General features: G+C 45.0%; 1 protein-coding gene across 4 annotated transcripts in view; it reads left to right on the top strand.

The window, feature by feature from the left end:
- The window catches only part of DCLK2 (doublecortin like kinase 2), a gene marked incomplete at both ends in the record, with an annotated part of 121,600 nt that overhangs the window by 80,193 nt on the left and 26,892 nt on the right, over positions 1 to 14,515 (top strand). For 2 of the 4 annotated variants that reach the window (XM_080915096.1, XM_080915095.1), the window contains 3 exons: positions 2,360 to 2,461; positions 3,375 to 3,422; positions 7,060 to 7,154. In XM_080915096.1, the coding sequence (XP_080771222.1) occupies positions 2,360 to 2,461; positions 3,375 to 3,422; positions 7,060 to 7,154 (245 nt within the window). The remainder of the gene's footprint in view (positions 1 to 2,359; positions 2,462 to 3,374; positions 3,423 to 7,059; positions 7,155 to 14,515) is intronic. The other 2 variants (XM_080915098.1, XM_080915097.1) reach the window with 1 other exon arrangement.

Here is a 14,515-nt window from a genome sequence, read left to right as displayed (position 1 = left end):
CCAACACTCCAGTGAACAGAGCTCTAATCTGAGAAGAATGTAGTGACTGAGTCCCTGCAGTCACCTCGGTGGTGCTAGCGGTTAGCAATAACAGGAAAACATCGTTACCTGCTTACTCTGTGTGTATAGGCAGGTCGGCCGTTGTGTGTAGGGAATTTATCTGAGCTGGTTGGGTTATCTGGCTTTTGTGGTTGTTGATGAAGATGGCCTATAATAGAATTAAAAACAGGAGCCCTATTGATTTTACCCAATTTCAGTTTCTAGTTATTTAATCTTCTTCAAAGTGGGAGCAGTAAGGACATCTTACAGGACTTCGTGAAGATTTCCTGAATTAATATGTCACATAGTGAGGGGGCCCAACATGTCTGAATTAATATGTCACATAGCGAGGGGTCCTAACATGCCTTGCTGTTTTGGCTGTTGTCAGTTTTGCAGCACTCTCCTCACACAGTGAAGTTTAATGGTGAGAGAAAAGTCTCACTTTGGACTCTGTCACAAATACACTTAGGAGAACACAGAATTGTTTTCAGCCTGTCTTAAGAGCTCCAGCTTTGAATATCACACACTAAAGATCATGCAGTAAAGCAATAACAAAAACCAAAGGAAGCATAACATACATTTGAAAGCCCACCAAAATAAATGATAAATAAAATAAACTGAAGAGAAAGTAAAAAAAGAGGAAGGAGTGGAAGAGAATCTGGTGAGGCGGTGGATGATTTTAATTCAGCGTGTGTGAGGTGGAGGCAGGCAGATCTGAGTTAAGGCCAGCATGGTTTACATAGCGAGTTCCAGGCCTTGCCTCAAACATTCAACATGCATAGAATTCTGCTAACCCAGCGGTTCTCAACCTTCCTGTCTTCATTGCTACTTCATAACTGTGATTTTGCCACTGTCATGATTGTAGTGTAAATACCCGTGTTTTCCCATCTGTGAAAGGGGGTCATTTGACCTCAAAAGGGTTGTGACCCACAGATCTAGAACTTCTGTGTTAAACTAATCTTGGTCAAATGGCAAATCTCTCCTGATTCCTAAGCCTGGGTGTGTTTCTGAAGTCCAGCATGTTGGGGTTTGTTTTGGTACATCCTGCTCATTAGAGGGGCATTGTCTCTAAAGGTTTAACAGTCTACACTCCCACTTTTGAGACAATGGAACACAACCCCTAATACTAATGGGTTAGCAGAAGCTGGCTGCCCCATTTATATAAGATTTGATTAGAGCCTTTCAGATGTTAACTAGGCTCCCCTACTGTGTCTCCCCTGATTAGAATACTTCACATGTTAATTTACCACCCCTGGGATAGAGATTAAAATTAACTCACATTTTAATCTTTTTGCATAAATTGAAGTATTTTGAAGTAAATGATAGACAATGTGTTATCTAATTTACCCCTTACAACAAGCCTGTGAAGCACATTTTATGTTAGAAGGCTGGCAGGTACGCAGGGTCTTCCTTCTAGTTAGCAAATGTGGAGACTGTGACTCATCCTGAGCCCGCCTGACTGCAAATCCTGTGATCTTAACCACTCAAAGGTGACGTGCTGATTGCAGCTGTAACGTGTTCTGCTTCTCCAAATGCTGTTGTATTTTGCGGCTGTGGAAAGGTCAGCGCTAACTGTTTAAAGGTGCTTTTTGCCATTTTGCTCCCCCATGCTTAGCTAGGCAGTGAATAGATCATAAGTCAAAGTTTCGTGTCCTTCTGATGTACGGTGAGCAAGGACTTGAAGAGGACAATAAAATTATGGTCTGTGCTGCCTGTGACAAAGGCTGCGGCTTATCTGTGAGTGATCGTGTGCATTTGCTTAGGACAGTGGAGTTCTGGGCCCAGTAAGAACTCAGTCCAAACAGTGACTCGTCAGATGTGTGATGTAACAGAAGATCTAAACCTCACGTGTACTTTTGGGACAGTCGCTGTATACATTGTATTTTCAGAGCTTGGGTGCTAGCAGCTCACTCAGGCCTGGGTTCAATTTATAGAACTGAAGAAAAATAAAAGGTGGGATGGGAAAGAGATTGTCAGGTAATAGCTACAGGGCTGGGGAGATGCCTTGTTAAGGTACCTGACGTGTCAGTGTGAGGGTCCAAGTTCAAATCTCTAACACCCCTACGAAACAACAGGCATGGTGGCTCCTGTATCTGGAGCCCACTGTCCCAGCAGCCTTAGCAGAATCAACCCCTGAGATCAGTGAGAGAGCTTCCCTCAGTTAGGTGGGGAGTGACTGAGGAAGACCATTTGCTTCTTGGAGTCACACGATTGCACATGTGCACGCACACTGGTTACAAGCAGCATTATAGTCAAGTGTGGTTTGTTTGGTCACCTCTAAAATCTGCTGTACTTACAAATGTATGTCTGTGCTTTACAGAATGCCGTGTCCTGAAGTCATCTTATTCCCGGGCCTCAGCGGCTAAGTATTCTGGGTCCAGAAGCCCAGGGCTCTCCCGCCGCAGCAAGTCACCAGCTTCAGGTAGTAACAGAAACTCAGTGGATGGTCTTAGAGGGAGTATTTCTCCTTAGCTTAACACGTTTCTATGAACTTAACAGCCTTTGCCAGCTTGTGTGCAGCCATGTTCTAGAACAGTGATAGACAATAAGGTATCTAAGTCAGAACCCTTAGATCTGTTTCCCAGAGGTCTCTCAAGGAAGTCTAGCACTTGGTTCTGGCATATTTTCTTGCAGCCCTCACTGTCTGGTCTTACACTTGTGTGCACATAAAAGCACGTCCCATTTTGAGCACTGTATACTGCATTTTGAGTTCTGTGCTTCATAATTGGGGATAATTATCATCTTAAAATTATTTCTTATTGGTGCAACATACACACACACACACACACACACACTACTCCACACAGAAATATATTTGCTCCAGAGATTCCGGTCTTTTCCTTTCTCAACCATGTATTAATGATTACTCTCAGAAAGGATTAACTTAGTTGTATAATTTTTCAGACCCAAATCTTACGTATTTGCCAAAATTTACACTACTTTGATATTTGTAACATTGAAAGCACCCAAATTATATCTCAACCAAGTTGAATTTGTAATAATTACAAATAATTTTCCCTATTTAATTTATTGTTAAGAAAATGATTGTGAAGAAAAACAGGTTCTTACCCCGCCCAGCCTGCTGTCCCCTGGAGGGACTAAACTTCTATCTCTTTGGAGCAGAGTTAGGATTTGACCTGTGAGGCATCTAAGAGTGGTCCCAAACAAGAGTGGAACCGTCTCTCACATTGGACTTGGTCACACATCCTCCATGCTGCTCCTGAAGCAGCACCCACCCCAGTTCCTCTAGGGCAGGCTGTGTTACTACCTTTGAGACCTGCTGAATAACCGTTGTCCTTACTGTCTCCTCCTGCTCTGTGCATACTCGTGTACAGTAAAGAGGGCTGGCCACTCCAGTGCCCACTCCACAGCCAGATCCCCAGGTGAGCCAGGATCCTTACAGCTCTGCTGCTCTGCTGGGCTCTGTTTCTGTCTCCCGCTGCATTTCTGTTTTCTTTGCTCCATTTCCATAAATGTATCTGGTCTTCTCCTGTGGATATCTGTGCCATATGTAACAGCATTTTACAACGCACAGGCCACTTCAGCTTCCTGCTAGCTACAGGACCACTTAACCTAAGAATATTGCTGAATGCCTGTCTGTGTATTAGAAGCACAGCAGCCCTGGGGGGGAAGGCAGTGTCCTGCAGGAGGTCTGTGTTCTAGTGAACTGTAGAAAATGTTCTGTGACTTTAGAAGGCTAAAGTTTGTTAGTAATAAAGGTACAGAAGGACTTTCTAACCTCACACTTCACTCATACCTGGGTTATAGGTCTAGGAACCATTAAAAATTTGTAATTCAAAGTACTTGATGAAGGCCTATGCCAGACTAGGATAATGAAGTGTTTCCTGCACACGAAAGGAGGCAGCCCACACTGCATCTCTTTAGTCGGGAAACATTTATTTTCATACAGCACTCTACACTCAGGCTTTCTAAATATGTGACAGTTGACACTTTGGTTTTTAAGCCAAAGGTATCTCTGCCATTGCTGTGATTTTCAGTTGAATGGACCCTGTAGTGTCTCAGAACTGGAACATAAATGTGTTTGATCTGCTGTTCTGGCTGAATTATTTCTAGCTTTTGTTTCAGGTGGCAGGTTTATAGATGCTTGTCATGTCAGGAAAATGATTATGTAAAAGGAGAGAGAACGGCTCGGGAGTCAGGTGTGATTAATTCAGCTTTGTCCCCTGAGGTCTGAAGAGGAGACTCACTGAGGAATAACATGTCATGATTGCATTTCTCTTTAGACCATCTGTTGTTCTGTGACGAGGACCAGTAAATACTTAAATGATTTGTTTTTAACCTGAACTTGCAGTGCTTAAATATGGGCTGAGGACTAGCATTCTAGTATGCAAAATCTCCAACTGAATCCATATTTGGATAGAGTCAGCCTCAGACTCCTTGGTGAGAGTTGTGAGGTTTGAAAGCCACGTCTTAGCAAACAGTCTTTGGAAGAGGCCTCTGAAGCATGTCTGACACTTCATTTAGAAAGCAGGAAGCCCCTGCCCCTGCTGGCAGGTCACAGTGAGGACTGCTGTGTTACCCCCAGTAGTGAGTGTTCTCTCCTCACTGACAAGGGGCAGGGTGGATTGGGCCATGGTAAGCATGGTCTGGAGGCAGCAGTGGCTGGCTGTAGGGAGGCTCCGCTGTGCTGCAGACCGTCCTCTAGCACTTCAGGTAGATTTAAGGTGGGCCCGGGCAGTGCAGCAGGGTCCCATCTTTAAAAAGCAACAACAAAGACTAAAGGGTTAACTGGAATTTCAGACAGAACTAGTAACTTTCTAATTATATGATTATAATCTTGTTCCTGTCAATCATAGGATAGAAGGTGCTGGGGGTGAAGTTTCTGAATCTACTTAATCTTCCAACAAAACCCTGTGTAAACAGCTGAATAATACATTGTAAATATACAGGTAGTTAATTAAGTAGGTACCATCAATGAGTCAGTCTTAAAAGCCCTGGTTTTAGGGACTGGAGGGGTGGCTCAGTGGTTGAGAGTGCTTGTTGTGCAGTTGGGGACCAAGCGTTCAGATCCTAGCGCTGATATCACAAGCCAGGAGTCCTATGTCCTGTGGATGCTTGTAATCCCAGGCCTGGTGTGTGGTGGAGACGGGATAGACGGGATTGCTGGCTTACAACCAGCAAAGGAAACACAAGACATAGATACTGGAGAGACTCTGCTTTGAAGAACCTGGAGAGTGATGGATGAGAACATCCAAAGACCACACACACAGACACACACACACAGACACACACACACACATAGGAGAGTGATGGATGAGAACATCCAAAGACCACACACACAGACACACACAGACACACACACACACACACAGACACACACAGACACACACACACAGACACACACACACACACACATAGGAGAGTGATGGATGAGAACATTCAAAGACCACACACATACACACACACACACACACACACACACACACACACACATACACACACACAGACACACACACACTGGAGAGTGATGGATAAGAACATCTAATGACACTACACATACACACACACACACACACACAGAGACACACACACACACAAGAGAGTGATGGATGAGAACATCCAAAGACACCACACACACACAGACACACTGGAGAGAGATGGATGAGAACATTTGAAGACCCCCAACACACACACACACACACACACACACACACACACAGACAGGAGAGTGATAGATGAGAACATCCAAAGAACCCCCTCCACACACACACTACACACTGTAGAGTGATGGATGAGTACATCTAAAGACAACACACACACACACACACACACACACATCTAGATAACCCACTGATTTAGAATAGGAAAAATTATTCATCTGTGCTACTTGGTCTACAATTTCTGCCTCCACTTAGGAGCTAATATTCAGTTTTGAGTCACCTGTGCAGGACCTCTACCTTTGCATGTGTGCACCTAATTCAGAAGATCTAAAATAATACTGTCTGCCTCCTTCTGTCTAAAAAAGAATGTGGATTTCATTTTGCTTGTTATAAAGATAAATGTCAGCTTTCATCTGCTTTGGGCAAAAGCTTTTGAGGATTACTTTTGAAGTAAGAGGAATTACAAGTACTTTAAAGAGAAGAACAAACTACTAATCCCAGATATTAAGCACCAGCTTCATGAGATCACTGCAGAAGTAGGTCTATGTGATAGAAGTGGGGTGTATGTGAAGGGTACTAAGTTGGTTGACCAGCACCCATACAGGATAATCTGTGATTAACTCCCCGTAGAAACAGGGCCAGCCACCCTCGGCTTAACCCAGACTCCGAGTCAAGCTTCCAACCAAAGAAGCATACAGAGGTGTAGAAGGGGGTATGTAGAAAAGAAGAATGGGGAAACTGTGAAGAAAAAGGGAGGGTTAGAAATAACTCGCCTATATTAAAGTATTTGAATAATTATCCTTTAATGACCTCCAACCCTATAATAGATATAAGAAGAAATAGTTACTTTCACTTTCCATCAATAATACACCTAGAGGTTTAGGTTGTAGTTCAGTGGTGGAGCATGTGGTAAGAGTGTATGGAAGGCAGGCACACCATGTGCACTTGTGTATTTGGATTATTGTCTAATTGATTTGAAAGAGCCATAAGCATTCCTCTGTGACACCCATTAGAAAACACCAAAGTGAAGACGCGTATCAGCAGTCTGTAATGGCCGTCACCATAAACCATTGCAAACACAGCAGCCAGTCATTGTCCGTGTTCCCTGCAAGGCAGGCTGTGTGGACAGGGTCTCTCACACCTGTAATCTCATGATTGTCTTTTATATTTGTTTATATCATCGTTGGGACACTATTGCAAATAATTCCAGTTTCACTCCTTGTCTGACTTTGTCTGTAGTGCAGTAAGACACATTGCTTTTGCTTTCTGCTGGTTTGTCTACTGCTTTGGGCTTCGAATGAAGCAGAGCTTCATTGGAGCCATTTCCTGCATGTGCTTACTGTTCTCACAACCTGGTGGTCTGGCGTTCTGATGACCGTCTCCTTTGTTTCCTGGTCAGTGAATGGAACTCCCAGCAGCCAGCTTTCTACTCCTAAGTCTACCAAGTCCTCCAGCTCCTCTCCGACCAGCCCTGGAAGTTTCAGAGGATTGAAGGTATGGGGGAAGAGAAGGGATGTCTCTATGACTCTGTTAATTGTGTGGTCTGTTTGTGAGCTTGTCCAAACTGCACCAGGTCCCAGCATCAGGTTAGCTGGTCTTCTTAGCTCTCTCCCTTGTGTCCACACCCCATGGAAATACAAGCTTGTGATGGTTGGAGCGAAGCACGGCAAATGTACTGTATAGACTTGACCGAAGTCTAATATGGCAGTGTGACATTTATACCCGCAGGAAGGTAGCACAAGAAAAACATATACGTTTTGTTGAGGAACTTAGACATAAATAGGCGTTATTTATGATGTTAAAATACAAAGAATAGCAGCCAAATTAGTGGTTGGCTTAATAAGCTACTTAGTAGAGAAAATATTATCACCCAAGACTGAAGTTTACAAATTTTTAACAGGTTTCATTTGATTTAGTAAATCCTGGTGCTTTAAATTTATAAATTGTGCCTGGGAAAACATCAGTAAATAATTGTTGTTAAACACTGGGCATTTTCTTTGTTGACGTAGTCAGATTGCTTATATGGTATCTTGCTTTGAAGGTACTCAAGTCTGTACAAAGCTGTGTATGAGTCAGTAAACTGGCTTTCCTTCCTTAGTGGAGTCAGATCCATTATCACCAGGAATGCAGTCTCTGAAAATGGCTGCTTAAATACCTCAGATATGGTCCAAGAAGTCTTCTTTAAGGATGTTGAAGAGTCCTTGACATTCATTATTCTAACGAATAGGAAGGGCTGCTTACCACTTCTGTGTGGACAACCAATGAAAACACATCAAGCCTAGGATTCTTACACCTTGAGGAGGAGGTACAGAAAGCTCTCAGCTTCCCAAAGCAGTTAGCATTAGCCACCAAGTGAAGCTCAGCTCGCCCTGTCCTGAGAAGCATAGGAGAACAAGAGAATAGTCCAGATTGTCTTGGTCTGTGCTTGGTTATGCACCTAGGTTGAAACCTGGGATGAGACTGGTAGTAAATTTAGGGATAAGAGAATACATAACTTGTACCAATGTCTCATTAGTAGACACTTATCAGAAGAACTGGCTAGATGTAGTGGCTCCAGTTTGTAATCTCAACATGCAGAAAGGCAGAGACAAAAGGATTCTCCAAGGTCTAGACTTGGTTTGCATGGTGAATTCCAGCCAATCTAGGACTATATGCTTGCCTAGCATGTACAATGCCCTGAGTCGATCCCTAGTATACTCCTGAGTGTGGTAGCCAGGGCCTGCTATTCTAGCATTTAGTAGGTGGGCCAGGAGAATCAGAAGTTAAAGTATCAAGTTCAAGGCCAGCCTGGGCTCTATGAAACTCTGACTCAAAACAACCCACCAATTAAAACAAAACAAAAAACAAATAGCCAAACATTAGGCTATGAGGGATATTTTATACTCAAACCATAACGTCTCGGGATAAGAGGTGGTGTACATGGGCCTGTGGTCGTAGCTGTACCAGAAGCCTGGGGAGCAGCTGGGATTTGAAAGCAGAGTTCGTGCTTGTAAGAACTAGTCTGAACAGATGGCTTAAAACAGTAATGTCAGAGCAAAAATGTACAAACTAAATTATTAAAGCGCAGGCTACCTAGCAGATCCCCAATGGGCTGCCACTCCAAAACTGAGCCCATAGGTATTAAAACTTGGCTCCCCTCTCTTTGGATTCGGGGAAGATTGCTTTTCTGAAAAGCATGATCACTTTTGATGATAGTTTCCTCAGGGAAAAGCAGGCCCGACAGAAGTCTTCTTCACCACAAGCTTCTACCTTCCAGATTGGTACCACAGGACTTTGCAGAGCGGCCAGTTCAGGAATGGTTGCAAGAGTGCTTGTCTCCTGGTGTTCTTGGTCTTCTTTCATTCTTCTCTAGTTGTTAAAGACTTCTGCAAATGTTCCAACCAATCCCAGTTTAGCCAGACAAAAACCATTGGTCAAGGTGGGGTCGAAGAACCCTAGTGTTCAGCCCCGTAGACAGCCTTAGGCATAGTGAAGCTCAGAGCTCCACTTGAGTCAGCTTTCTTATCTTGTTTGGGGACAGATGCAGGTGCTGTGGTTAAAAGCACAGACTCCAATAGAGTGCCTGGGTTTGGTGGCGTTGTGGCCCCTCACTGGCTATGTGACCTTGGGGAAGTCACGTTGTCCCTTTCTATAAAAAGAGGGCTCATGGGATACAGGTGGACCAAACACAGAGAAAGCACCAAGGACAACTTCAGTACTCTTTCTGTAACCTCGGGTGGGGTCTCCAGGCTCAATTTCACATGAAACATGTAAGTGTGCAATCGTGTGTAAGAAGGAAGGTCAGCACAAAAAGGTCAGTCAGCCCGAGCTTTTCTCTTATATCCCTGTTCTGTGTACTTAAAGATATTCTGACCAGGAGCCCCTTGCACCAAGAAAGTAAAAGAATTCAGCTCTTAGGCATCCTAAGTGATATCCTTAGAGCCTGGGCAGCCTCAGGTCACATCACCTGAGGGATGGATAGTCTTGTGGATAACAGATCCCAGGACCCCCACCACTGGGGTGGAGTTGAGGGTTCAGAAGTTTTATTAGGAATTGCTACTAAGGTAGCTGAGGGGAGGGAGGGGCCAGCAGAAGGGCAGGGAGTCTCCCTTCCTGTGCCTTCCTCTCTCTGGTTCTTTACTGACTTGCCTTCCCAAATGGCCACTCCCCCACCCTCCTGTCCTTTTCAGGTATCACAACTTGTAACAGCTTAACAACGTGGATACTCATTTCCCCCACATATTCTTAGAAGTTGGTTTCAGGAGCGGGTTAATTGGGTGGTTCTGGCAGGCTCTTTTATTGCTAGCTCACAGGGCACACAATAGGGTTAGAGTTGCCTGGGGCTTGATGGGAATGGGGTATCCATGTTCTGGTGACTTCTTGTTTTGCTGACAGTTGGTTTGGAGGCAGGACAATAGGAAGCTGGACGAGGAGGTTCCATAGATTAACGTGTAAAAGGCAAAGGCAGCTGCTAAAGGACTGGCAACCTTAGTCTACTGAGCTTCCTTCAGCCAAGGGAGCATGCCCATTATGTTAATGACCCATAAAAGGTCACTGCGGAGCTCCCCTCAGCCCTTTGCTCTTTTGCCCTCTGAGTGCCAGGACACAGACAAAATATGGCACACATCCAGGTTCCTCCGAGTGCCCCACTTAAACTGTCTCCTCCCCTGCAGTTGGCTGTGCATCTCTGTATAATTCATTGTAAAGAAACCTCTAGACTCCGATTCCTGTCTGGTCGAGGTTTGGAAGGCCTTGTTCCTTTCTACTCTTCTATGGGTGAACTTTATGTCCTCAAAAGGTGGCTGCTACCTTTTTGAGCATGTGACAGAGGAAGGGTGCCTTGCAGCTGTTTCTGTGACCCAGCTTTGGAAGCCTCAGTATCTTAGGCGTCCTTTAGGTCAGCGGTCTAGCCTGGGAGGGGACATCTGGGTCCTTTCTGTGCTAGCAGCAATTTTGCATTTTCATCTTATTGCCAGCTGCCCAAAATCTTTGTTTGAGGCTTTTTCCCCCCCATCCGATCTCCCCAAGCTTCTTGTTCATCTTCCTGCTTGGCAGACACCACGGGTCTCTCCTCACCAGTTTTACCAGCTCTCTCTCTCCTGATCTTTTCATCCTGTTCCCTTCTAGCCTTTTTCTCCTAGTCTTGGAATCACTGCTGACATTGTTTTTCTCCCCTAATCCTCACCTTCCTGGTTTTGTCCTTGACCTCAGCCTGTGAGCTCTTTTCTTTGCCGGGTATGGGGGAGATGGGGGGAGCACCCCCCAAGCCCCACGGACGTGTCAGGCAGCTTTCTTCCGCAGGATTGCTGTCCTTAAATCACAGCATTTGGGGCAGTCAGGCAGGCAATAAAGAACACTAAATACGTCATGGCCTGCCAGATAGACGAAGAGAACATTTCCCTGGACTTTAATTCATCATCTGTCCAAACGGAAGACTTTTAAGGCAGCCGTAACTTAGGGCTTCGGACTCAAGGAACACAGTTTTAGAAGCCGGAGTCCTGAAGCAGAGGTAGATGTCTGGGAGCTCTCCAGAGCGAGCATTCTTGTTGGTTGAACAGAGGAAGAACAAAGTAGAAATGGAATGTCACCCAACATCTTGAGATTATAAAGTGTCTGATGTGTGCTGACGTTTTATCTGATGTCTCCCGGGTCTGCCAGCGGTGAAAGCCTTTCTCAGATTTGTGAGGTGTGGAGAAAGCGCTCTTGTATCTGACCTGATTGGCAGAGCTAAGCTGTAACTCTCTGACCTCCTGAACTCGGGACCTTCTTTTCAAAGCTGTGAGATATAAATCCACAGTAGCTGCTGACCTTAGACATTCTTGCTTCTCCCTGGAGCTCTGGCTTTTCTGGTGAATTTAAGACTAAGTTAATAATTCTTAGAACTAGGGAGCTGGTCACACCGAGGCTCTTTTCATTTCCCCAGAAACACTGTGTGGTGACTTCATCTTTGAACATAATTGATTTTGTTAGACAGAAACAGAAACAAAGAGGCAGATTAAGTAGTCTTGAAGACTTTGGGGCCCTAGCAAAATAAATCATGACATTGAATACCAGATTCTGTTTGTTCATGGTGGTTTCTTAGTTGGTTTGATGAGTTTGGGGATAGTTCAACCTTTATCTGGGCTGCAACACATTAGGGTAGATTGCTAAACAGTGTCTATAAGTCAGAGCGACTGTAAGAACTTCTATTTGAGTAAAACCAACACGTGTTTGTATTTGACGCCCCTTGCGCATGAGCGCCAGACACTGGAAGCTCTTCATGGTAAGCAGTATGACTGAGGTTGCGGCAGTAGCCAACCATGACACCTCGGATCCTAGAGGTGATGAAATGCCCAGCATGTACAGATTTTAGACTAGACGCTTGATGATACCGTCAGTCTCTTGCTCAGATCCAGTAACCTTACCTGAAGGGATCACTCACAGATGTGATGAGGTTCTAACTGATTTTGACCTCCATGTAGTCTGCAGAGGCTTGTGGCCCTAACCCTCAGCCCCATGGGAGGGTATGGAGTTAGAAGGCCCAGATTCAATGGCACAGACTCTGAGAGTCAGGTGAGAAGCAGAAGCAGATTCGTTTATTGCAGGATTGGGGAGGGTCTTTATACCCTCCACCCATGTCCTACTGGTCCATAACATCTTCCCCTTGTTACTGGCACTATCTGATTGGCTGGCCAGGTCATGTGCTCTGTCATCATTTGTCTCCATGTGCTAGATCTTAAGGTTGTAAAATGGGAATGCAGCTGTTGAACATGCATGGGCCGTTACGGGCTGCTAGTCAGGGTATGTGGACCCATTCCTCCTACAGAGGGTGTGGTACCCAGGATCGGAAGGGCTCAATCAGCAAATCCACAAGCTAGCCACCGGCTTGAGTCCTGTTTACATACACAGTGGATTCCATTTATCACCATTAACCAGCTACAGATGTAAAATGACATCAGTAAGTGGGTAATTCTCTTGCCAGGGACAGGGAAACGCACCAAGTATCTGCAAAGGAAATAAGAGAATAGTATAGTCATTGTGGCTTCCCATGTGTTCACCACCCTTGGTCTGCTTGTCTGCAGGCCATAGGGAGTATTACGCCTTCTAACAATAGCGTTTCCTGTTCACCAGCAGTCTTTCTGGGGAACGTGAGGAAAAGCCAGCTTTTATGGCCCCGGAGAACCAAGCTTCATGCTGGGGAAGTCAAGGGAATATAATCATAAACTGGGAGATTAAAAGGTACAGCCCAGGGTAGTCATGGGCAAGTGACTCTGTCTTCTAGCCCTTCAGCATTTACTTCAGGCACCAGGCCCTGACCCTGAATGGGCAGTCGTCAGGGAGTGCCCTGGGTATTGTCGTGTCTCGTGGAATGACCAGTCGCGGTCGGCAATGGTCACGTCTGTACCTTTGCATCCTTTAGGTCCTTTTAAACAGACCACTGGTTGCCACAGATTTGACTAAACAGTGAGGAAAGAAGGGGAATTTATTTTATTATGTCCATTCCTTATTATGTCTTGGCCTCAGTTCATCTATGTTACAGTAAAATTATCCCCTTTGGTGTTGTTTTGTTGTTATTTAGTGCTGTGTTTTAAAAGCGAAAGCCTTATTTTCAGGTAGAGGAACACCCTGGGTAAGTCACTCCTGTTAAATCAATGCAGGCATTTTTGAAAAGCTTTAGCACTTAAAAAAAATGTCAATTTGAGAGTTGAAAATGGTTTATGTCGTTATTTGTTTAAAAAGCCACAACTCCTGAGGATTCACTGAAGCTTCTGTTGGATGCACATGGACCTAACCTGGCTCTGTGCCCTCTCCCTCCACAGGGTACCTCTGCCTCCTGCACTCATGGCCTACCCATTTGGCACCTGTTCTTTTCCTGATTCCTCTCCATGCCTCTCGTACCCCTGGAATCCCAGTACAAAGCGGATTTATGATTATTCCCTTGCACAAGGAATGGGGATCAGGAAGGAGAAGGGTTCACTCAGCATAAACACTGGGGGAGTCAGGAAGGTCCACAGGAACTCAGCGGGTAAACACGCTGAAGTGCTTGCAAGTGATGTGGAAGTAAATGTGCCTGTTTCAGCCCTTGCTCTCCTTAGGGGGCTTCTCAGAGTCCTGGAGTCAAGTCAGGGCATCCAGACCGAGAGGGGCTTAGAAGAATGTTAACTGCTTCCAGGAAAGCTGGGCAAGTCAGAAGTAGGCCACAGGACCAAGGCTGGTTCTAACGTCTCAGAAGTGTAGGCCTTGTGTCCTGGAGTTACAGGGGCTGGAGGCAGAAGATGTGCTACGCCCAACTTAGCCAGGTGTAGGCTGTCTCATTCTGGGCAATGAGATTTAGATCGGTGAACTGATCCCAGCCATTGTTACTCATTAGAATTTGGTGACCCAGTCCCCTGGTCCATTTGTTCAGAGTCTCAGGTGTAATCGTTAGGGCTCTTTTTATTTATCTTTGAGATTTAACTTTGCAGAAAAATTTCATTCCTCTGGTATTTTCCTTTAATAGTTAGGCAGCTAGAAATGGTGGTCCATATTTGTAATCCCAGCACTCAGGAGTCTTGCTGGAGGTGGGGTGGGTGGGTGGTGCTCATACGTTCAAGGTGAACATGGGCTACACAGTAAGAACACTGTCATGAACAAAAAGGACGGGGCTGATACTAGCTTATGTAGGGTTTCTTATGTCTTTGGAGATTTTTGATGTAGGAAGAAGTGTATTGGAGGAGGAATCAACTTGGAATGCGTGATTGAACAAATTCAGAAACTGTTGACTAGACAGTGAGCTCCGTGTAGGCATTTGGAGCGAAAGCAGTAATGACTGAGGTCCAGCAGTGTCACGGGAATCATCTGCCCAGTTGTCTTCAGGGCAGAACTAGCCTCAGATCTCTGAACTTCAAGCTGCGTTG

Source organism: Micromys minutus (assembly GCF_963924665.1).
Source record: "Micromys minutus genome assembly, chromosome: 4".
Taxonomy (NCBI): domain Eukaryota; kingdom Metazoa; phylum Chordata; class Mammalia; order Rodentia; family Muridae; genus Micromys; species Micromys minutus.
The sequence above is the reverse complement of the archived record's forward strand: the minus strand, read 5'-3'. Positions and strand labels throughout refer to the sequence as shown.